The 25,782-nt window shown below is 45.5% G+C and overlaps 1 protein-coding gene across 2 annotated transcripts in view; it reads right to left on the bottom strand.

Moving 5' to 3' along the window:
• Positions 1-25,782, bottom strand: part of NGEF (neuronal guanine nucleotide exchange factor) — a 1,047,721-nt gene that overhangs the window by 66,363 nt on the left and 955,576 nt on the right. For both annotated transcript variants that reach the window (XM_069617894.1, XM_069617895.1), the window contains 2 exons: positions 24,081-24,155; positions 19,097-19,186 (listed from right to left, as the gene is read on the bottom strand). In XM_069617894.1, the coding sequence (XP_069473995.1) occupies positions 19,097-19,186; positions 24,081-24,155 (165 nt within the window). The remainder of the gene's footprint in view (positions 1-19,096; positions 19,187-24,080; positions 24,156-25,782) is intronic.

The raw sequence follows: 25,782 nt of genomic DNA, 5'->3' as shown, positions 1-25,782 counted from the left end.
TGTCTGCAACCAGGTGATTGTCAACATCCTGTCTGCAACCAGGTGATTGTCGCCTTGAAGCACGTGTGCGTGTTCTAGCTCCTGTACATAAGACAATAATAACATAAAATGCTAGCTTTATTTTCCCCATCTCGAACCGAGGACTTCATGCACTAGAATTCAAAGCAGCATGTGGATAAATAATGACCTGAGTTCTGTAAATATACTTTTAAGACAAAATATGTTGATGGAAGCAGGTAGCCATAGTTGTACACGGGCATGCAAGTGGATTGGGGGAAGTTGGCTGGCGAAGGGGGAGAAAGAAGGGCTTTAAAAGAGTAACAATACTGCAGGTACTTTGTCGCTGACCCCCTTAGACTGATACGCCCCCCCTGCCCTCCTCCCCCCCCCCGTCTTACCTCAACATGGGCGTGGGATCCGCAACGACGAGCCTGGGGCACAAATACAGACACTGCAAATGCGTTATTTCGTTGCTTTTTTGTGTGAAAGAAAAATGTATTTGAGTGTTCGGGGGCTATTTTAAGGAACTCAGTCCGATTTTGTGCCATTTTTATTTCTGGGACCATGTGAGTGGATGTTCACAAAAATGGCTTAAAGGTAGCTGTGATTTCTCAAAATAGCAGCTGTCAACTGCGAAATACTTTTATGTAAAAAAATAGATTTGGCAGAGTCGATCTCAAACACTACACGCACGTGAATGGAACAAGCACAGCTTGGAGGCACAATTACAAACATTGCAAAATCTATGTCACATAGTTGTTTTTTTTATTTTTATTTTTAAAGTCTGCCAGTGGCCAGGGGCAATTTTGAAAAATTGCATCCGATTTTTATTTTTGTGCCCATTGGCTGCAATATGTCATAATAACCCCTGACCACAGACAAATACTTTATTTTACCAAAGAAAGATGTACCATACATTATGCAGTGTCTGTGAATGCCTTATTCAAACCCTACATTCCCGCAAACAGGAACAGAGATGCCTGTGATGGAGGACCAGGTCCGGGAGAGGGAGCAACAGGAGAACACTTATGGGGAATGTAGGGGGCCCTTCTGCTTATTGCCTGCCAAGCCCCCACTTCAGCCCCATCTTCTCCCACCCCAAACCTCATCGCAGTCTCAGTCACCCTATGCTAGGTGTCTGCAACCTTTAGCTCTTCAGATGTTTTGGACTGCAACTCCCATCATCCCTGGCCAGCATAGCAATGGTGAGGGATCATGGGAGTTGCAGTTTGAAACACCTGTAGAGCCAAAGGTTGCTGGCCCCTGCCCTAAGGCACCAGTGAGAGCGGAACAAACATGATTTTTAGCTTGAACCGATGAGATGCTTTTCCAGGTTGTATCCATTCCAGAGGTAAAGCGGGAAAGTGTACGTATAAATGACAATTTACATGCAAGCCAGCAGAATACCATGCATTTAGGTGATGCCACTGTACATAGAAACCCTGATCTACACAGAGGCTGCCCTTTCAACCTAGGATATGGCGCTGTCAAGCAATAACAATGGCAGCTGTGCGCTATACAAAGCAACTTTGGCATTTAGAATGTTCTGCACCCTCATCTTCCCTTCAGGCTTCTGGGACAGCCATCAAGGTGCTGCACAGGTAACCACACTAAGGAGGATGTGCCTACATCTGGTGTTTGTGTCTGCTTTTCCACACCTCCCCTCCCTACATTCTCTTCTCCCAACATTTCGAACTGGCCGGCCTTAGAGCCAATTCACAGTTGGAGCACCTCAGACTAAGAGTGCAAACAGACCTCACAATTTTTCTCCTTAAAAATTGGACATAGCACTATGAAGAAAAAAAATAGAGGTTAGCTGGTTGGTTGGAAGAAAAACATGCGTGTTTGTGTGGGTGCCATTTAAACCGCCGTGTCATTTTTGCTTAGACAAAACGCACAGGAATGTGCACGTTTATCCTGGCATTTGTCGGCCATCACAAAAAGGAAAAGGCATTGTAAATCCCTTGAATGAACTAAAAAACCGTGCTCCATTATGGCGAGCCCACAGCTGCAGTCAGTTGCTCCGGGGAAACTGGTTGAAATGATCATACCCTCATTATTAAGTGCTGCATCACTTAATTGACTGAATGGACTGGATCATGCTCATGTGTGACCACACACTTCCAAACAACATAACCTGAACATAGGTTATGCATAGCCCACCCTAACCAGGCCTAGAATACATTGCTTTTAAGGTGGACGGTTAATCTGTATAGTCATCTCTATTTTTTATAATTGTCCATCTTATGCAACGTTACACTTAATTATGTAATGCAGTGTTGGTCTAGGCTGCCTCAGTACTGCAAGGCCTTTATTTGGAGTATGAAGATCATAGAGGCCATAACTTTTCTAAGGTCTGCAGTGACCGGCTCTGTCTGGCTTGGAACATCAAAGGATGTATGAGGCATCCAACTTCATTCTCCTACACACACACACACGCTATGAGAACATCTCTCCTGGGAAAGGCGTGCTTCACAAACCACACTTTAATATCAAATGAAATCCAGCAAATTCAAAACCGGTGTAGATAATTGCAAACTCCATAGTAGCCTCCATGGCAATAAAGTGTCATCGCTGCCACCATGAGAAAAAATTGATTCGTCAGCATATTTATAATCAGAAAAGTGGAATCTTTGATAAAAAGGCTACTCGGGCACAGCTGAAGTGGTCCCACCATACATGAACAATTACTGTTCTGACACGCCCAGGCCAGTCACTATGATGGCCTGCAAACCTATGACCAGTGTCCTCGCCTCAGGTACGCACTATACCGGATTTAATGTCAGGAATTGTCAGCATACAGAAGCACAGAGGCTGTTAGTCCAATCCTTGAGACTTAGACTTCCTAGTGAAGTCCTACCATTATGAAAGAAATTACTCCAAAATGCAAATATTGTGGGGGAAAAAATAGGGCAGTTGGAATCTCTAGACACTGTTATACTAAATATTTTATTAAAACCCACATAGAACTCTAAATGGCTGCTCACGTTCCCGGTCCCGCAAAGGAGCGGTCATAAAATTGTTCCCTACCAAGAGTGTCTTGGACCTGCACACCTAAGAAGACGGGACCCAAGAGTACGAAAGCAACGGGCAGGGAGAAATTGTTGCTTGAGGATGGGGATGGGAGCATGGCAGCAATGAAGATTCCCAGTATGTCATTGGGCCAAAACCACCTCCTTTACTATACTTGGGCCACTCCTTATTTTATCTTGAGAATATACCCAAGTGGCATGCTTACAAGCCAATGGCCTGAATAAATGCAAACTAGCCATGCACTAGGCTGCTATGCCAATATATACATTTAATGATGACACTGAACCAAAGGATCGAGAAGCAATCCACACTTCGGAGCTGTGAAAATGAGAGGCACTAAAATTGGGAGCCCTTCTATCAGCCAAATATGGGATCCTTACAAAGGTCTGGAAGTGAGGCACCATTAAACTCATGGTGGACCAGAGCACCAGGCAGCGGCAAACCATCATTAGCATAATCGGGAGCAACAGTAGACTTGACCCATCACTCTAGGGTGGAAGTTGAGGATTTGAGACCATGTCAAACAAAACTAAAGCCCACAAAAAGGGGATCATGCTAAGCAAAGCAGATCGATCAACAAACATTGGCCCTCATTACAAGTTTGCCAGTCCGGAACCGGTTTGTAAGGTTACCAGCACCGTTGTATCCGGACTGGCAAACTACGAGTCTGCGGGTGGATTGCCTTTCCGTCCGCAGGTCTGCCCTGGCGGGCGTAACGGCACCCGCCCGCAGACTTTCACTGAAACACCATCATTGGTGGTGCCGGTGTTTCAGCGGTCCCCACTGCCATAGAGTCCTATGGGACTCTATGGGAATGGGGAACAACATAGTTACGTGCGCCTGACTTACCGGCAGCCGGGTTTGTAATACCCTGGTATTACCGGCAAGCCAGGCACCAGTAACTGTTTACAGATCCGGCGGTAGCCTGCTGGATTTACCGGCACGGCTACCGCCAGACTCGTAATGAGGGCCATTGTCTCAACCGTGACCATATCCATGTGTACCCCACTCAGCTGAGCCTGGATTCGGTACAAAGAAAGCAAGTAAGCAGCATCTTTTGTTCAGAACTGAAGGCAGGAAACCAGGACCCAGGCAAAGGATCATTGTAGGTGGGAATACATGAAAAGGGTGGGTGCTTGACAGTAAAAGCAATCGATTTGCCCAGTTCCCAAGTTTACACGATCGCAAACGAAGACCATTTTATCAGAGTTAGAAACTGAACATCCACCTTCTACAGAGGTTCGTAAGGAGCATCCTGAAGACAGGCTTGGATGAAGGGCAGGTCTAGAGTCTAGCTAGGAGACCTGCTGAGTGAGACAAAATCCTCTAAGAGGCCGCTGACCCCTGACCTTAATGCAGTCCAAGCTCTACAGGTCTCTCTGAAATATTCAGTAGTAGACCACCGCGATCTCAAGGAGGAAACACCCAAGCCTAGTTTTAAAACCCATTGGAGAACCTGGAGTTCCAATAAAGACACACAATCCAAAAATCTAACCTCAGTTCAATGGTACTGGGATTGAAAGTAATTCCACTGATGACCGTAAGATATCTGCATGAAGCTTAGACAGCCAAAGCCTGGGATCTAGAAAGATCTAAGCCGTACAGCTCTGCTCTCTCAACTTCCAGGCTGAGATGGGAAAATGTTGGCAAAGCAGAAACAAGATATTCTGACTTCTTATAGGCAGGGAACACAAGGCATCACACACTCCAGTTACACATCCAAGAAGGGACAAACCTTTTAAGAAGGGCACAACAACTATTAGCAATGCCCCCTCCCCCAAACAGGAAAGGACTCTACAAATGAGAGGAAAGTGGGTGGGGGTAATAGGTAGAATAGTTGGCTATGGAGTCAGGAGAGCATCCACTCCCAAAGACATCCATCTGGAAAAGCACAGGGTTCGAAGAACATTGTGTCGGCTAGCAAAGAGGTCCACAATGAGGACCCTGAACCACCTGCAAACTGTCTTGAATGACTCGAGAAAGACAGGAGCTTGGAAGGACAGAATGACTCTGCTCAAGCAGCCCACTTTCCTGCTGACCATTCCTCTAATATATATTATGGCTGCACATGCCATTCAGTGAGCTCCTACCCAAAGTACATTCTGACCGGCCAATGACATCAGTGATCTTGACCTGATTCTTGCCCTTGATGCTTCAGATAACCCAGGCTTATAATAGTGTCTGTCCTGATCACATCTTTACTCTTCACTAAAGGAGGAAAGAACACCGAGGAGATACAGAACTTAAGAAAAGTATCGTAGTACAAGAAAGGGCCTTGAAAATGACCACGAGGTCGAACATGTGTCGGCTGTGGACATCATGGAATAAATTATATGCACCATTTCAACTGCCTGTTTATTGTATACTTTTTGGACCATTCCAATAAGAACTTCTTTTGAGACCCAATATCCCGAGTGCAAGTCACCCTTTTCATTTTCTGAATCTTTTTCATCATATTTTTCAAACCGTAGTGGGTGGTTTTGGGGAAAGGGTGACCGCTGCCGGCCCGGTCCATTACTTTTTCAAATCTAGAGTGGTCAATAGCGCACGAATCCTATACCGAACCCATTGATTATATATTATCTGCTCTGTTTTCTATTCAGACTTGTCCTGCTTGACCTTTGTTACCTCACTGAGTATCAAGAGAAGATAAATGGCAGGTCCTTTGGTCATAGAAGCGATAGGGCATCCATGCTCCAGATCTGCTAATTTGGTGCTCTGACAAAAAACAGGAGGTCGATAGACCATCTTCTCTGGCACGTGACTGATACCCTGTGCACAAACTCCAGCTCCTTTCTGTTGGACAATCTATTTTTCTTGAGCATCCCAGTTACTGAAATCATTTCATTTTTTATGAATTGTTTATGGTTTAAATGTAAATCTTTACAATAGCATAACATATCATTCATTAGTACATCAACATTTTTACATCTCAATGTTTACACTACATTATATGATTATGACATATTAAGTACATCATCTTAAAGTACACTCATATTATTCCAAATCTAAAAAGAGAATAACATATTGTTTAAGATATATTAACATAAATTACATCACATATATAAAATACGAAATGGTTAAACTTACACACGTTACTGTAGCTGAGCGTAAATAATAGGCATACTAATTTAAGACAAACCTTGCATTTTTAAGAATTGCACTATAGCTATAGCCATGGAAACGGATGTACCCCCCCCCCAACATATATATCCAAAGGTTCTCTCCATCCACCGCAGCCTGATTGTAGACAAATGTACTAAACAGCTGAATGTGGTATATCACATCACACTGGGACAGTATATCAAGAGATGTTTTAGGTCCTCCCTAATAGTAAAGTCTTTGCAGAATCTACAAAATGCAATACGGTTAAGTAAATCACTTTGTACACAGGCAATTTCAATGGTATTAACATCCATACGAAATCGCGTATACATATTACGTGTATTACGATCAAGGAGTTTCTGAAAATATCGCTCTTCCTCGCAATACCTTTTGTGTACCAGTCATGATCTCAAAAACAAAGGATATTCTCCAATTTGGTTCCATGTGGAACTTCAATCGTTCTGCATATTTCTTTATTCTACATGTAATGAATTATGGATCAACAGATCCACATTTAGTTCAAGTTCCTGCCTTTCACCCACATAATAATCTACAAAGTCTTTTACAGGGAATCCTCCTGGTGATCTCGATTCATTCCATAACTTGTTATACAGGGTTTCAGAGGAGGAACATATAATTTTCCGATATAGAGACAGACGACACCGCAAATATTACTTTGTAAAGATGACATACCCAAGTTATATCGTATGACTTCCATCGGAATACATTGGGGTAGGAAGTATAATACCTGCCTCCAAATTAAGGATTCGTTATCCGAAAACTCCTCAGAAAGCCACATTGGGAGACCATCCAGGCCATAAACATATTTTGGGATCACTTTTCCACTATAGAATTTTAACCCCGGGAAGAGCGAGAATTTACCAAATCTTTGATTGATCGGCCTCATTTTCCCTGCAAGAAGATGTGCTTTTTTGCCATTCTCTTAAAATGTATTGGGATTGGCCAGTATAGGTACACCCAAATATAGAATTGAAGAGGTTACTTCCAGCCGTTCACCATCAGTATACCAGGCATATGCAGATTTTTTTCTCCCCCTTACAGAATAAACAATAAAAAAAAAGAACTAAAAGGCTCTCAGTAGACGCTGAAGTTCAACTGGCGTCCTATCAAAATGATGAAATCATCAGCGTAATCCGTCCATGTTACGCGCATTTCCCTCACCTTGGGGCTCACAAAGGCCACTTCATCTAAAGCATTCCCAATGTGCGCCACATAAAAATAAAAAGACAGGGGGCTAAAATGCACTGGGCGTAGTTCCAGCCACATTAAGTTTATGTAGTGGATTAAGTGATTTGTGTTTCTATGTATTCCTAGGATGTAGCCTCTTGAGATCCAACACCTGAAGGCCTTCACTGGAGGCGTGTTACACTAGGGACAATAATGTAAACACTGCAACACCTCTTATTGCTGGGGGTCCAGAGCAATCACCTGCCTCAATGATGGAAGGTACCAGTGTCTGCCTTACATCTGCCAGGATCTCCTTTCACAAATATCAGTGCTTCATGCCTGGGTTGCCATTTGCTACATCTTTCCTTGCATCCTTACAGGCATGTTATCCCTATTCATCTGGAGCTCCTGATGATTCCATGTTTGGACACATCAGAAGAAACCACTTCCTGCATCACTGGCTGAAGTGTCTTCCCAGATTTAGGTAAAGCTGGCATTGGAGAAAAGCCTCCTGGGCGAGGGACAGTGCTTTGTAGCCGAGTGACAGAAACGATATCCCTCCTAATACCTTTATCGTGGTGGGGACTAAGAAGAAAAAGCAGAGGAAGTCCTTCTTGAACGCTCTGCTTGATCATGCTGGTATACTTTCTCCCCTCCGTGGCACAAGACAAAGCTTGATGCATACAGGAAAAAGCCACAAGCACCTCTACGTAATACTCGTGTCCAAAGTCTCTAGCCCGAAAAACTCAGGGTTCTACCCAAAGCCAGGCTCTCTCTTCACCGAAAATCTAGCCTCCATGAGGACCTGCCGCAGTCGTCCGCCCATGGAACATCTGCTCCCATGTGATGGCATTACGTCTCCTTTGCTCTGTTATGCAGCCTGTAGAAGTAGACCCCTATGAATCGCGTGAAAAAATGTCTTCCTGTCAGAGAGAGAAACAGGAGAGGCTGCAGAACCCATGAGCCCTTATGGTCCGGGTGAAAGGTAGGAGGAAAGGAGGTCTAGTGACCAGAAGAAAAGGCCTTTCTCTTTTGTGAAGCATGAGACTGTCAACAGGCCCGATAGACCATAGTAACGTGACCAGGAAGAAAGATGAGGGGGTCATTTGTTGTTCGAACTTTCTTTTTAAGGTTTGAGTGAAAAGCAGAGAGAATGATTTAAATGTTTAAGTAGGGTATCCTTAGGGAGCCAAAGGGGAGGTCCAGCAGATGTACATTATGGGCCTCATTACAAATCCGGTGCTACCGGCGGGTTGCCGCTGGACTCGTAAATTTTACTGGTGCCTGACTGCCCGATGCCACTGGGAGATTACAACTCCGGCGGTCCGGGAAGTCGGGCGTCGGCAACATGTAAGTCCCCATTCCCATAGAGTCACATAGGACTCTATGGGAGTGGGGACACAGAAGCGCTGGCACTTTTGCTAACGGTGTCGGCGCTTCCGTGAAGTGTTTGCCTACCGTGGCCGCTGCACTCGGCAGGGTCAGACTTCTCAGGCACAGCAGCCACGACAGGCAAACACTGGTTTTGCCAGTATGGAAACAATGGCGCTGGTGACCTTATCGGTACCCTTGTTTCCGAACCGGCAACCTTGTAATGAGGCCCAATATTTATGATTGTTTTCTTAACTTTGCAATATGCAGATATGCTCAGATAAAATCATGCACTTGAAGGCCCCAGAAAGGTTCTAGAAATGCCTTGCATACGAAACGGGGTGCATTGCCAAAAACAATAACAACATATCTTCATTAGAAGCCATAATAGTGGAGCTAGTTGGAGTATATCCAGTGGACAACTGATAGGAAGATCTCTTATGCACATTGGTTTTTGGCAACCATGACCTAACCTAAGAAACCCCACAAATGTTATTATGCTTGCTTCTCAGGGAGCTATTGCAAAATTTGGCAAGTTCCGATTTCTTAGATACAAGCCCTCCCAAATGTTGTTCGGCGCCCTAGGAAAGTAAACAGAAGGGCGTTGCTGCCTGCGTTTTCCTGGGAGAGCCACACAATGATCATGCACATCAAGAAACTGTGGCAGATTCACAAGTCTGACCAATGCAGAGCCAATTACATGCTTTACGTCTTTAAGAATTTTTGCACAAAAGCACAAGCATAGGGTTTGATCAAGTACAATAAATACCAGTGGTTTCATATGATGAGCCATCACTCTCCCACTAAAAAGGACCCAAATGTTTCTTCCTCTGGCCAACAGAGAAATGTCTTAATTAATGGAGGAATGGCACCTCTCAAAGAAAGGAAACCTCCGGGGCAGAGTGAAGGAAGGGTGTGAGGGGTCGTGTCTCTTGCCCTTGAAGACCCAGGGTCATGGCCTACAAAAGAGCAGCCATTTACATGTTCAAATTAGTTAGCTTCAAGAGCAGCAGAAGACTTTGAACCCAGAAACAGTGTGTCAGGAGCAGTGGGTGGGTGGGTGTCCAGGTGTGTGTCCGGGTGTGTGTGTGTCCGTGTGTGTGTCCGTGTGTGTGTGTGTCCGTGTGTGTGTGTGTGTGTGTGTGTGAGTGACACTACCTTTGTGGTGCGGTTTCTGTTGGTTGCATCATTATCTGTTTGGGATGCCGAGCAATGGCATGTTTTGCTGTATGCCTGCACCGAGCTATGCCATCTATGCCATGCCCGATTTTGAAGTGCTCAGTTAGATTTGGTATGCTGTACTGTTTTATGTTATGCTATACCATGTCATGTTTTAAGCTGCAGAAACATGTTGTGTAATGTCTTGTTCTGGTGTGATCAATGTTTTCTTTTCCCAAAGCTAATGCAGGTTAACTGGAATCTACCTGAGGGCTGCAGTAGGTACTCGTTCACTCCTTTGGGAGAGGGGGGAGGCAATTATGTCGGGTTCTTTTTATACTAGCTGGCTAGGCCATGTTACGTTATGTTGAGTTGTCATTATAATGTTTTGCTTTAAATGTCTAATTTTCTAATAGTCCTGTGGCGATTATAAGATACAAACTAGGTCTCCTTTCCATGGCAAGTATGATTAAATGGCAGATTCTGTCATTTTTCTTAATGAAAATTCATGTCCCTCATAGAAAGTAATTATGTATTGATTTGAATTTGGAAATGAATAGGAAAAGATGTACTCCTCGCAATGGATTGCGATCTCTTCCTGACAAAGAAACCAAAAAATGGAGACTTTCGCTCTTCATCCACTTAAAGTAAAGAAAGCTTTATGGGACCATGACTGGTGTTTAACAAGGGATTCTAGAAATAACTATGCCCTCTAGTGTAACCTGGCTCTGGAGGAGAAAAGTCTTAATACACTTAAGGCACATATCGGAACATTCCCCAGCCCTAAATGAGGTCTAGCTTCCTCCGATTGAGATTACATTTACAGCCAACAATGGAAGTTCTGGGAGCTAAAATGAATATATTTAGGAAAGAACGAAGATGTCTAGTATGCAATGATGTTAAGGCAATTGAGACACTGTAACACCTCCTTACTGTATGTACCAAACCTATTGCTATGGATATAAGCATTTTAAGGGCTTTCTGCAAGATATGAATATTTATGAGCCCTCGCACGGTTGGGCCAGGATATTGTCAGGAAACAAAATGTCTTGCATGATAGACGCACTGAGAATGACATTTTAAACCATGTTGAAGCAAATGTGTAAAGGGGGCCTTTTATTATTTTTAAGCCAAAGACAAATCGGATGAATTGTTTACTAGGTGGAATGAATGTCTAGAAGAAGTTTGTAGTCATTTTGAAGACTTTTTATTAAGTCTTACTGTACCAACCTAATGTTATTACTCATTTGTTTATATGGTTTTTTGTTTTTGTTTCAAGTGTCTTGTCTCTGTTTTTGTACGATTATTAGGAATTGTGTATGTTTTGTACATTAAACCAACAATGCAAATAAAAGTGCCTTTGAAGCTTCCATAAAACAGCGGGTAGCAATCCCCTAAACACACCAAAAAAATAGCGACCAAAAGGGTAGACTAGGGAATCTAATCTGTTAACTAGACATGCACCCTTCTTTTGTCCAAACTTTCGTATGATGCCCTCTATTAACAGGATACAGTAACTGCAGCTCAAGGTGAGAAGGCTAGTCAAAGGCGACTTTATGTAAATTAACTCCCATAAGCGCTCAGCCATAGAGTGTTCCTGCCCTACACACCAATATAGCCATTATCTTAAAGGTCCTAGCAGGACGCAGGACTCAGGAACCTCCAGAAGACTGGAACGGGGCTTCTGCTCCCAAGGAAGCTGTGGATGAAATCCCACCCTCAGTTAAATGTGCCTATTCTTCTTTCCAGCTTCCCCATCTATAGAACCTTGCTGTTTGTGGCTGTTCAGAGCTCAGGCGGTGAATAGAGTGGCTTATAGAGAGGTTTTGCATGCTGTGTTTTCTTGGGTACGGTTTCTACACGTCGTGGCTCATCGTGATACTGTGGAAGGCTCAGAGGTCTGACCACGGCTAAGCCATAGGTATGCCTGGTATTCTTAAGCACTTTGCGCACAAGCCTAGGGTTTTGATAACCATGACATCAATAAATGAGGAATCAAAAAGTGAGTTTTGTTTGCTTGCTTTACAGGGAGCCATTTCAAATTTGGCAAATTCGATTTCTGACATACAACCCGTGCCGAATGTTGTTGGGGGACCCTAGGGAGGTAAGTGAAAGGGCTTTGCTGACTGCGTTTTCTTGGTTCTATGAAGGTTTGCCATATTTCTTTTGCCGTATGGCAACTTCTCAAATTAGTTTTTAGCAGAATTTGCCTTTTTTTAACAGTGGGGGACGGGAGATCCCCATACTCCACCTTCCACCCACCCCAATATATACCTTGCCAAAACTTACCATATGCCAGTTTGTGGTAAAGAAATAACAGCAAAAAAAGCAGCAAAAAAGTATTCAGCAAAGTTGCCATTCGGCAAAAGTGATGTATAGCATTTTCTTGGGAAAAGCTTCAACATGCCCCAGCTCACCATGCAGTGAGTACATTCCAGATGTACAGCCTGGTGCAGCTCTTCTCCAGCTATCTCTCCTTTCGGCAATGCGCCCCATAGAATACAGTGGCGTCCCACAATAAGTTCAGACCATTGTACACATAGCTCTTTCACCTTTTCCTTCTTATGCCTTCCTGCGCACCTTATCTATCCCTCACCCTCATCTCAAATATCTACCCGATTTTGCTCCTCTCTGCCACTACTGAATGTTCTATCATACTCCTCCTTTGCCTCTCTGACAGGCAAAAGTGCTCCGATGCCATGAACTATGGCAGTAGGTGCTATACAGATGCTAGCTAGCGTAACATATCAGGAGTTTACAGATGTAAGTCCAATGAAACTGATCAGTTACAACCACGTCTATATTATGATTGTGAACATGAGTTGATATAGCAATAATACCCAAGCTAGCATGTGGTATTGACCTGGGGCACAGGTTTTCACTCTGCCTTAACCATGGGACCCAGTGCGGATTCCGCCGATCCAGCCCACCAGCTCAGGTAATATTGCTATTAGCACTCTAGAGTTTTAATCCAGCGTGCCGACAGCTATCGGTTTGCTTGAATGAACGCGTTGCATGCTCGCGGCTGCTATGGAAATGGAAGGCAGGGATCCATGTAGAGTCCACTTTTCACGGCAGCCTGGGATGCGGGATCGGTGGCGCCGCTGCCAGAGGAATCAGATAAGTGAGGTGTGGGGAGAGGAGCGGAGGTTGGAGGAAAGGGGAGGTGGGGGGAAGATGGCGGGGCAGGTGCTCGCAGTTTCCAGCTTGCTTGGAATGCAGGCTTGGGTCGTGGGATTCAGCCCGCGATCTGCACAAGCTGATTAAAAGCAGCGCCCACCTTGGTTGCCGATTTCAGATAAAGCAACAATACATGAGAAGATCTGCGTGTTTAGGACCAAGGAACTGAGGTCTAGAAATATTACTTTGTGAGGGATTTTAGAGGGCTTCACATGTGGGACAAGGGCGATTCAAGTCCTTATTTTGTTAGTCAAGAACTAAACAATATTACCATAACATCTGTATGCCTCATTGTCCATGAGTGAACTATTGAATGGATTACAGGAGGATACTATGTTACTTGTTGCATGTGATTTTGTGATAATCCATGCAGATGCTGAGTGCAAGGCTGCAGTTTTAACACTGTTGTGCCATTTTGAGCACAACGCCAAGGACCCATTTATAGTTTTGGCGGTAACATTAACACAGGCGGCATTTCACAAATATTGCCTGCTTTAATGCCACCATATCACAGCCACAGCTGGGCCTAACCCCCCTGCAGTATTCCAAGAGAAAACTACCTGTAGTTACTACCAGTGGATTAGAAGGTAAACTACCTGTAGTTACTACCAGTGGATTAGAAGGTAAACTACCTGCAGTTACTACCAGTGGATAAGAAGGTCAAACTCTACCTTTAAATTCCACCAATGTTCAGCTCCACCCAAGAGGTGGAGGTCAACGTTAAATGTTCTCAGAAATAAATACTGCAGCGTTTTTATCAGCTACTGTACGAATTACATTTCCATCCTCCATGGATAAAGAGGTGCCTGCGGCATCGTTGGTTGCGTCCAGGTACAAGTACGCACACTCAGCATACTCTTCTGGATACAGAAGTGCGGTGTGGTAGGGTGTGTCCATGCACTGACCACCTATTCTGTATTTTGCGGTGCAGTGTGGTTGGAATGCGCCCAGCACTGACCATTTCTACAAGATGAACATGATGAAGAGGTAATGTATAGTTGAATGTGTCCATTCCCTGACCACCCCTCCTGGATATAGTGTACCAGGTGATTATGCGGGTGCCTACACCCACCACCTCTGTGGATATAGACTACCAGATGATTGTGCAAGTCCCTACACCCACCACCTCTGTGGATATAGACTACCAAGTGATTAGACAGGTCCCTACACCCACCACCTCTGTGGATATAGACTACCAGATAATTGTGCAAGTCCATACACCCACCACCTCTGTGGATATAGACTACCAGGTGATTAGGCGGGTCCCTACACCCACCACTTCTGTGGATATAGACTACCAGGTGATTGTGCAAGTCCCTACACCCACCACTTCTGTGGATATAGACTACCAGGTGATTGTGCAAGTCCCTACACCCACCACTTCTGTGGATATAGACTACCAGGTGATTGTGCAAGTCCCTACACCCACCACTTCTGTGGATATAGACTACCAGGTGATTAGGCGGGTCCCTACACCCACCACCTCTGTGGATATAGACTACCAGGTGATTAGGTGGGTCCTTACACCCACCACCTCTGTGGATATAGACTACCAGATGATTGTGCAAGTCCCTACACCCACCACCTCTGTGGATATAGACTATCAGGTGATTAGGCGGGTCCCTACACCCACCACCTCTGTGGATATAGACTACCAGATGATTGTGCAAGTCCCTACACCCACCAACTCTGTGGATATAGACTACCAGGTGATTAGACGAGTCCCTACACCCACCACCTCTGTGGATATAGACTACTAGGTGATTAGACAAGTCCCTACACCCACCACCTCTGTGGATATAGACTACCAGGTGATTAGGCGAGTCCCTATACCCACCACCTCTGTGCATATATACTACCAGGTGATTAGGCAGGTCCCTACACCCACCACCTGTTCTGGAGCAAGAAGGATGTATGGTCGGGTGTGTCCATGTATTGTCCACCTCTGCTAGATTTAGTGGTGCTGTGTGTTTGGCTGCCCCCTGTACTGACCACTTCTACTAGATAAAGAGGCAATGTGTAGTTGAGTGGGTCCATTCCCTGACCACCTCTGTGTATATAGACTACTGGGTGATTAGGCAGATCCCTACACCCACCACCTCTTCTGGAGCAAGGAGGAGGTATGGTTGGGTGTGTCCATGTATAGTCCACCTCTGCTAGATTTTGTGGTGCTGTGTGGTTGGCTGGCCCCCTGTAACGACCACTTCTACTAGATCAAGAGGCAATGTATAGTTGAGTGTGTGCATGCCCTGACCACCTCTTTTGGATACAGTGATAGGCTGTGTCCCTGCACCAATCTCCCCTTCTGTATCAAGGGGTAATGCATGGTTGGGTGTGTGTCTGCACTGTCCACCGCTTCTGGATTTAGTAGTGTGATGTGGTTGCATGTGCCCCAATACTGTCCCAGCAGGTTCTACTTGGTTAGGATGGCCCTGGCTGAGCGTCATTCCTCAACAAGCAGGTCTTGCATACCTGGATCTGCCCCCGCCATCTGCCACCTTGTCTCATAAAACAGAACACACAAGTGTTTACACCCAAAGGTGCACCTAATCACAGGTGCGGTGGTCGCTCGTGCAGTGGCCGCGACGCTCAGAATACAAATCATGGTTTTTTTTATTCGTCTAAGCACGTAATTGAGATGTAATCATGATTTGACTGAGGAATTGCTTTGACATGTAAGCATTGTGTTAATGACCTATCTTCTGCACTGTAGGATATCTTGTTTCTATTCAATTAACAAATGAGGACAATTTACATAATTGACTCCTCGTCATTTCAGATGCTCATGAAAGAGCCGGGGGCCTCAGGGACCAGTTGTTTCTTTCTGCTGGAGGCGTGCCAGGCTCTGCAGCTTCTTTGCTTCTGAATCTTATTACATTCACAACAGTGATGATGCATTTGGGGCAATCATATGGCGAGGCACAGCGCAAGAATACACTGGTGATGCTCTCTCACAGACCTCCACCTGCGACTCGGAGACCCTTATCAAAAGCCGAACTCCTGAACAAGGCACTCTGCACGTACCCTTGTGGACCTGCAGGGTGATATGATAGATTATTTATATAACACGCTTAATTTAATACCCAGAGGATTCTAAGCGCGGACCCGGGTTCAAACCTGTGTTGCTCTGTGTCGTCTTGCTTCCAAGGCGAGCACGTTGCCCCTGAGCTATCCTCCCGAGGGTGTGCATGCCTCTGCTGTAATGCCGGCTGTTATTAACACACTCTCATGGAGAGCCATGCGTGCTCATGTCTGATATCAGGAAAGGGAGAACAAGAGCCCCTGGGAGCGGGGGGAGACCCTGTTCTGCTGATGTCAACCCAGAGGCAGTATATGGTGGATTCCGCAGAGTCTGCCACTCTTCCTATATTTTGGTCAAAGGTTCTCAAGCAAGCAAACCCCCCAACAGCAATAGCCGTCCATAAACGCCTAGAACTGCAATCCAGCAAGTGTAGCCTGTGGAGCAGAACACAAACCACCATGTGTGCTGTGGCTCCTATCCTAAACAAACAGTAAAGAGATCAGAGGAACACACGAGGCAGTGAAGCCACCATTGAGGAGTCAGGCGCCCGCCATAACAGAAACGACAGATTCCCAGGTATTCATACACTCTGTCCATGGAGTCAAGTACACAAATCCTATATTACACAGGGGCCAGGAGCACGTCCGACTGACAAAGAACAAACCCAGAGCCAAAGTCATGACTCCCAATAGGTGTACATACTCTTCCATTCAGTGTCTTGAATGAACCAAGGGCCCAGATTTAAAAGGGTCAGAAACACTGGATTCCATGGGGGAGTTTTGAGTCATTTGAAAAGAGCACGAAGAGCAGGGAGCGGGGCATGGAGTAGGGCAATGTATGGGTACGAAGAGGTGAGAAATGAGGGGTCAAGCAGTTGGGAGAAAGTCAGCTGCTGTGACTCCAGCCGCAAACAAACAGCAGTACAGTGTTCTAAGGGACACACGGGGCAGTGAGGGAACCATTTCAGAATCAGGCAGCTGCCGGGAAAGACCTGCCTGACTCCAAGATGGTGGGCAAGTTCTTTATACACTTGGCCCGTGCAACCACAGGCTGATCAGTTCTAATTAACACATATTTCATTACGTTAGGACTGGGAGAATGGCTGACCACCATAATACAATTAGAGAGACTAGTTCATGTGTCCTCACAAGTGAAAACTCTCAAGCATTCTGTGAGCTCAATGAACAACAGGCTTGGGTTTAAAGGGGGTGACAAATGCCAGAGTGGGAGTTTATATTTGGCGGTGAAGAGAGAAGCAACTCAGAGAGGAGCATGTGACAAGATGAGGGATTGGTTTTAGGGGATGACAACAGGAGGAGAGCAGCAGTTGGGAGGAGGAAGGTCAGAAGAACAAAACATCAAGAGAGTTAAGAACAGGAAGAAGTACAAGGAGGGCAAAGCAAGAGGAAGGAGGAGAACCGAAGTTGGTAGAAGGAAGGCAAGAGCAAGGGAAAGGCACGAACAGGAATAGGGAGGCATTGAGAAAAGAGTGATCATAGGAGGAAGGAAGGTGAACATCTGGAGAGAGGCGTGGAGTAGTAAAGGGTGGAAACTGTATTCAGGTAAAGGCAGGATAGAACAAGCAGCAGACATTCAGGTGAAGGGAACCCCAAGTTTGGCCAAGCCAAAGTAACCAAGAACTAGCCGGGGAGTTAGGAGGTGGAGCCATTGGGGATCGAGATGGGGCAAGGCCAAGATCTCAGGGCCGAAGAAGCAGAGTTTCTTAGTGACCTTGGAAGAAGAAGTGATAAGGCCCAAACATCAACACCCCTTAACAAGGATGCCGGGAAGGCTAGCTAGTAGTCCTGCAATGGGCCTGGTGGACATAAGTGCACCAATACATAAAGAAAACATGCCCAGAGTAGAATACCATTGAAATGAAGCAGAGCGTGAGAGCAGGCTAGCCAGTAGCAATAGACTGTTTCTAGTGGAACTGAAAAGTCCACCAACAACACACACAAAACATATGCCTAGCTAATGCCTTAACCAGAAGGCTCCCTCCCTTGTGGTACCTGGAACCAGTAGGTGGACTACTGGCGGTGCCCAGAAGCAATGACCCAGAGGAAAATATGAACCTTTGGTAGGCTCCCATGACAGCAATTGCACAAAGAAAATACTTCTGGGACATCTCCCTTGGTGGGCAAATATAATGGGTAAGGTCTAGAACTTCACCCAGGACAGACGGGGAGGAAACAGATGGTCAATAGCAATGGTACATTTATGCTTCCGATGGTCAGCCTTTGACAAAGTGTTTTGGGGTCACAGGATGAAGACCCCAAGAGCTGAAAGTGGCTAATGGACTTTGGGCCTCTTGAACCAAGGCTCTGAGACCCATGGAGGAAGGGTTCTTAGGACTGGGCCGAAACAATCTGGTACAATCTAGTTTTCTATTACTAAGATAAACCATCCTGACTGAAATGTCATTTCCTTGGAGGAACCATTTTGTGAGGGTAACAGCTCTAAGAGAAATAGTCCTGGACCATGTCAATATCACCTGCATTTATCGGGTTTCTGCGCTCTCTATTTCTACGTTTTTTCATGTATGCTCTTATCCCATTGTGTGCAGCACATTAAAACAAAAAAAGTGTTTTCTTAAGCTTGCCGCTTCAGTACTTTGTTGCTCCCCTTTGCCGTGAGGGTCCTCAATTCCCAAATGATAGCAATATAATTGATGAAATGAAAACACACAAATAGAGGCAGCACAAAGTACTGATAGAAATGCACATGCCCTAATTTAACAATTTCACTGCCCCTAGGACATATATACAGCACCAATTTTGTAATCCAGCACTTTGTTATCTTGGATTATCATCTAATGGCCATTAATAGTAGCATGCCGGATGATAACATTCTGGATACATTTTAGAAGTTCAGAAATGGGACCAATCCATATGTTAGAGAACCTGTAAATAGAGCCGAAATCCAGGACATGCAAACCTTTTGCTCGGTTTTCTGAGTGAAAGGGGTCCTGGCGTAGGTGTGCATTACAACAATCAAGAAGCAAGGCTAATGTTGCATGCAGTGCCAAAGGGGCTGTACCTTGATCTTAAACTCCAAAGTCTTCTCAATGCTGATCAGCTGCTCGGTGCGGTTCATCTTCCTGACACCCTCGTTGCAGGCCCGGACCACCTATGCGAGAGGTAAGGGAGAGCTACTGAATAGGGCAATGAGGCAACCAAGCACACAGAATTACAGCTTTGTATCATGCAGGACCCAGAGCCCATTACCTGTCGGGCCCGTGCAAGACTGTATAGCTCTGCAGTCCAAGGCATTTTTAGCACACCCCTTACCCTTCCAATGGTGCTAGCTTTTGTGTTTGTAGGGACTATCTAGTGCCCCCTGGTATGCTCCCTGCTTGTGGCATCATAGGTAGTGGTCTTGAATTACACTGCTATATAACCGGCTCTGATAACCTATGTTTCACGCAGGGTTCCTTCCCTGCTTTTGAGAGAGGACTACTGAGACCAGTAGATGAGTCCGTTCTGTGATGAACCCTAGGAAATCATCACTGATCCCCAGCCTAAAGTCTACTCCCAAGTGGCCTGGGGGTGGCAGCTGCTACCTGATCCTGACCCGTGTGGTGGTATTGCGAGGGAGGATTACCTGGGAGGAGATGGCTATCGGGGAGATGTGGTATCTCCCTTTGAAGAGACACAGTATTCTTCTCTTTCTTGTGAAGAGGACCCTATAATTCCTAGGTTCCTGATAGCATGTTGGCATTTTTCCATTCAGTCCAGTGGTACAACCCCAAGAACATCTGTTACCAGACGCCCTAAGCAGGATATCACCTCACATGTACGTGAAACACATTTTACATCACCTATTTCCAATGGTGTTAATTTTTTGAGGCAATAAAATCTTAGAGCCTAAAACTCCTAGGGACTTCAAATCCCATAAGGCCTGAAGTACTGAGATGAAGGAGTTAATAAGGAATGAAGGAAACATCGAACCAAACGCCCAGACTAGTTGTTATGAGGGACCTCAGCTGCACAGGACATTTAAACCCGCTGAACATCTGCAGGTGAAGAAAGGAGAAGCTTGCTGTAGAGCGAGTGGAGCGGGATGCGGCGCAGGCAGCAGAAGCAGACGTGAAGAGGTGAATAGTGCTGGGCAAAGCAGACGCTTCCAAGCATATGCTTCAAAGCCCACCTACCTGGAGAGATGCGAAGACAGGGAGGGTTGCTGAAAACGCTTTGAAGAGACAGCTGGGAGTGCAACAGCAAAGGAAAGGCAGGTGTAAGCGTGGTCTGGTAAAAACCCTTCACTTTCACTGACACATGAACGTGGAGCAGACACTAGAAACGAACTAGGGTTGGCGAGGCCGCGGAAGCCCTCCAGAAATTGCTGCTTTGCTGCAGCCTCGTGGCATGATCTAAAGAGGCCAAGCAGCCCCCATCAGTCTGCCCAACGGTACTTGGGGTCCTGGGATGTGTGGACAGGCATATGGACAAATATATGAATATTTTGAATACCGAGCAAGTAGATTAAAAGAGACAGAACTTATACAAATCCTCATGGGAAAGAAAGCCATATGGGCAAAGCTTGAGTAAATGTCATCCACAGAAGATAAACATTGAAAAGGAAGTTGATGGGCAGCATTTGTATATGTCTCCTTACTGAGAGGTCAGTTTGGAGAAGATTGGAATTGGAACAAGCATTGCCACAAGCTAAACTGTATTAATGTAAATGTTGTGAAGGAAGTTGATTGGAAGAATTTGTACAAGTCTCCTTGTATGAGGGGTCAGTTTGGAGAAGATTGGAACAAGCATTGCCACTAGCTAAAGAGCTATAAGCAGTTAAATGAATAACTGTTATACCAAGAAGGAAGGTGAACACTGTGGGAGGTCCTGGTGAGAGGAAGCATCGGGCAAACAGTCCTTTTGGGAAGAGATACCTGGCAGGAGAGTACACCAGGGGATCTACAAGACCCAAAAGGGGAAGAAAAGCATTTTGAACATTATAGGATGTCTCGGTGAAAGGAACCATCAGGCATAAAGTCCTTTTGGGAAATGACACACTGGCCAGAAGGGGAACTCCTGGCAGGGGAGTATATAGTTTATGGAAGCAGAAAGACACTTTTGCCATGCTGAAGAAAGACTCATTACGAAAGAGGCATTTCATGTACTCTTACAAGCTCATTGAGACATCCCTTTGCCATCCTGAAGAAAGACTCATTAAGGAAAAGACATTTCATCTCTTTTCAAAGGCTTATTGACAGAGAGACTCTCGCCTTCCAATTTAAAATAATACAGAGGAAGGGAATCAGACCCTGAATGCATAGACTGTTCAATTTTTAGTTTTGATGTTTGCACTTTTTATTCATTCAAAACTGAAGCATTTACCACTCACATTTAATTGTTCATTTATAGTATGAGGGTCAGAAATCTTTTAGACACAAGGACGTCTGGTATAATACTGACGACGAAACACAGACTGGTCTTTAGTTTTAGTCTTCTAGTTAGGGAAACTCTTTTAGATAGGACAGAGAGGCCTTCATACAACCCCTTTTATTTCAATAAATATGTCTGATGTTGAAAATGTTACAACTCTCATAAGCAGGATTCCTGCCGGTCAAAGCGGATGATCAACCAAAGGAGGAGGAAGAAGTGGGTTGTGATCCTTGCATTTGAAGCTTGGGAAGAGTAAAGTTAATGACTGAATCAGATCTCTTTGGAAGTCAAACCCGTTTAAAGCAGACCAATGAAGAACTTACGGTTTCTGGTTGGCCATGGGTTATGGCGGAGAATACACAGTCTAGGTACTTAGCTCTTTGCGTTGGGGAATACCTATAAGGTCCCTACACATGTATGATTTCTTTCTTTAATCAGAAGTATAATATTTGTTGGAAATGGTACGATTCCAGATAGACGCATCCGCACAGAGGTTTTACGAAGAAGATACACTCAGCAATATTACCTATACTTGCAACTCTGACTGCTAGAGAGTTTGTCAAAATCTTGTAGATATTTAGGGGGGCGAGTCCAGTATTAACTAGCAGATGACGGGAGCTAGGTGTTACCACATGAGATTAATTTCCGAAAAGGCATCCCTCCAGGTTCTGGACCCGTTCCAAGGTAAGCAATTACTATGCGGCCCCCTAGACGTCCACCATCATGGTGGCACCAGGGGATGATGGACTGACCATACGAACATCCAGTATTAATTCATCGTAGAGGGACGGGGGGGGGCTAAAAGGGCATTCCACCAGGTTTCGTGTTAACTCATGGCGGAATATAATGAGGTAAAAAAATGGCTGCTAGTGAGCGTGTTGAAACATCACAAATGATCTCATGGGTGGTGGGGGAATTGGTAGGAGGGTGAGCATGGCAAACGCACAATGGATGGAAAACACCAGCATTTGAAGTTAATGATGAATGCGCTCTCATTTTCGTCCCACTCAGCAAAGGGGTTCAAATTGAGCTTTAAACGTTCACCCTTTACACACAGAACAAGAAGGTAAGTGATGAAATCCTATCATTAAATGAATGGTGCTTTTTCTATTTCTTTATCCAAAAAAGTGTGAGTTAAGCTAAAGTAATAGATAAATGACATCAAGTCTGTCCGTCGTGTCGTGTCCACTCTCACAACCTCGATTACTGAGGAAAACATACAGCAAGGAAGTCTAAGCAAGCATCTGGAACATACACTGGCTCAGCGTAGCGTGAGTGTGCAGTGTAATCCAGACATTCAATAGACCCTAGCAGCAACTACCCAAACCTGAGAGGACTCTTTGGATGGGATTTGTGCTTTGTGAATGAGGTCCTGGGAGCATGGTCTGCTCTGTCCAAACCAACAACCTCAGAGTGGTGACTGACATGTGAACAAGAGCCCCCATTCAAGAGACACATGCACACACTTGGCACACCAACGTGAGCTCAGAGAGGGATAGAAAAGCGGGAGCGAGAGGCCAAAAGCAAGGATGGTGAACACTCTGCCCAAGAAGACCGCACTGGGTCTCATCATTCATTTGGGGGTGTTAGCAGTGTAGTCAAACTGCATTACTGCTACAGCCGAAGGTAAAACTGGATTACCGTCTGATTTGGTCTACTGACTACTCCCCGTTCCAAAGTCCCATAGGGTTTCATTGGGGAGCGGCGGTAGAACCACAAGCAGAAATTCCCCCATTGCGAGGGTAGCTGCCATCTTTTTCCCACAAGCAGGTGATGTTTTGTTTTTTGGTTCATGGGTGCTGAATCCCATACTTCGGTGGTGTGTGGAAACCGCCCATATCTGGAAATATTGCCTGCTTTACTGTAACCACCAAACTTTTAATAAGGCCAATTATGGACTCGCAGGGGTTGGGGGGGCAATGCCGGAACGCAATCCCACCTGTAAGTGTCTGGCACGCAGTTGGTGCCTTTAATCAACGTGACCAGGCTGGTGAAACAAAGCAGAGCTTTGCATTCCAATTCTCTGCTCTCAGCACTCCACTGGACACTACAAAGAATTGTCTCAAGAAGCAGAGTCCCACTCTTGTGTCAAGAGTGATCAGACCCGGGAGAGCTGATATTGAAGATATTGACCACTCTGCCGTTTGTAATCATGTCATTCTTGGAAGGAATGCTGGATGCTGTAGGCGATGATAACTTGTATCAGCCCCCCAAAAGTTCAAATAAGGCAACATGGCCGCAGAGGTCCTTTTTGGACAGGTAAACGTCACATCTGAAGAAGGGACCTTCGTGGTCTTCTAAGCTAGAGAGTTTCGATTCGTTTTGCTTTTCCATTATAAGGCAGCATAATTCTGCTTAATATAATTGTGGCAAAATAAAAACCTAGGATAAAAATAAATAATTAAGAAATGGCACTCACAAAAGGTGTGTGTGTCAAGATTGTCAAAGCGGTATGTGTGATCCGTCCCAAAATGTGGCACTCTTGTAAGGGAAGACAAACCTTAAAGAGCGTACGCCCTCACTTTTCTCGTCCTTAAGATCAGAAGGAAGCCCCACAAGTCACTTCCCATTTCTCATGCACACCTTTCCTTTCTCAGTGTTAGTGTGCAAGGAGTGTCAGAGTTTGCTCTTACCTTCTCTAGCTCACGATGGGCATCCAGGGCTGTGCTCTCCTTCTCCGACCCCTCCTCCACTTTTGTCAGGATATTCTACATACAAAAGCAACAGTGTGTTAGCAAAGGCAGTCTCGGGTACCCTCATCAACTACACCAGCAATCACACATCACTTGTCCCTTGCACGCCTTAGAGCTCAAATATCAAGCGTGTTGTTAGAATTGGCCAGAATATCCCATCTTGTGAACGGCGCGCAAGTCCATTCGAGTGATGGCATGTAGTGTCTGACCCCCTTCACCTCAAATAGGTCCCCATGTAGTAAGGATAGGGTTCACCATAGCGCCGAGGCTATCAGGGACAAGCTAGAATCACAGCATCCCGACAATAATTCCCAATTTACTGATGGAACAACTGCCAGCACTGATCACATACCGTAGACTAACACAAATCATTGTACGATGGGGTAGCCCAATCATAGGAGATGCAGGCTTGGACATGGGCCCGCATCACCGGGGCCACAAAATACACAGCTGAAATTTTCAAAATCTGCAATGAACTTGCCAATCCTACTGCAGTCTCTTCCTCTCCTCTTCCTTTCCAGGCCCTCTACATGGCTCTAGCCTCTGTAAAAAACCTGAAGGCGTCTCCCTGTCTAAACCTCAAGGAGCCCTTATCCAGGTGGCCAGGACACGGCAATCGCTATTGGATCCAGTTCCTGGGGGTGGACCAGTGAGGGCGATCACCTGGAAGGGGGGGCTTCGGGAAATGGGAGTGGGACACCGACAGGTGAGATGCAGTATCCCCCTTCCTTAACAACTTTTTCCCATCCTCTCACGTAGGACATTTCAAACCACTGCCCCCCCCCTTTTTGGCTCTAACGCTTTCGCAAACACAAAGAACAATGGACTAACACTAGAACCGTTTACCTGACATGTCCCAATACAAGGGTCAGGCAAAGTCAAGCAAAGTCAGGCAATTAATCAGAATCACCCACACCTGATGGCCCTTTGCCTTCCCACCGGGATAAAAGGTGGAACCAGAGGGCACAGTACGAGCAAGGCGAGCACGGCAGGCAGCACAACGGCACAGCTAACGAACCGGGCAGTTCAAAAGAAGGAGAAAGGTGGCAGGAATCGAGAGGGTGGCGAGGAGAGAAGTGACCTTGCCCCTTTCACCCAGACCCGCAGAACCTTCGTGAAAGAGAGGCTAAGACCGCAAACAATATCGCAAGTGTCTTGCAGCAGATGTCAATGGTACACAGGGAAAGCCTATGCCGATAAGCATGAGCGAGGGAAGCTCCTGCGCCCGTGGTACCGGCCTTGGCTCCAGAAAGAGAAAAGCCAAGCAGTTCATCACAGCTGTCGGTGAACACAGATATGTTGAACTTATGTGTGATTGTGTGCAGTAGACACTGGGCCTCATTAGGAGTTTGCAGGTCCGAAAACAAGGGTTACCGCCGGACCCGTAATGAGGCCCACTGTGTTACAGTGAAAAGTGGTGTGTGTGGCATGAGGATACAAGGGATGAAGATTAATGTGTGTGAATGTTCTTGTGTCAAAGTGGTTATGTGTAGTGCACAGCTGTTATCAGTGTGTGTGTCAGAGAGAGAGAGAGAGAGAGAGAGAGAGAGAGAGAGAGAGAAAAGCAGCGTTATGTCAAAGGGGTGTTTGTATGTTCGCACGTGTGTGTGTGTGTACAAGAGCTGGGCAAGCACAGGCCAAA

This window comes from Ambystoma mexicanum, chromosome 10, assembly GCF_040938575.1.
Source record: "Ambystoma mexicanum isolate Mex_15411 chromosome 10, UKY_AmexF1_1, whole genome shotgun sequence".
Lineage (NCBI taxonomy): Eukaryota > Metazoa > Chordata > Amphibia > Caudata > Ambystomatidae > Ambystoma > Ambystoma mexicanum.
Note: the sequence above shows the minus strand (reverse complement) of the source record. Positions and strands in the feature narration are given on the sequence as shown.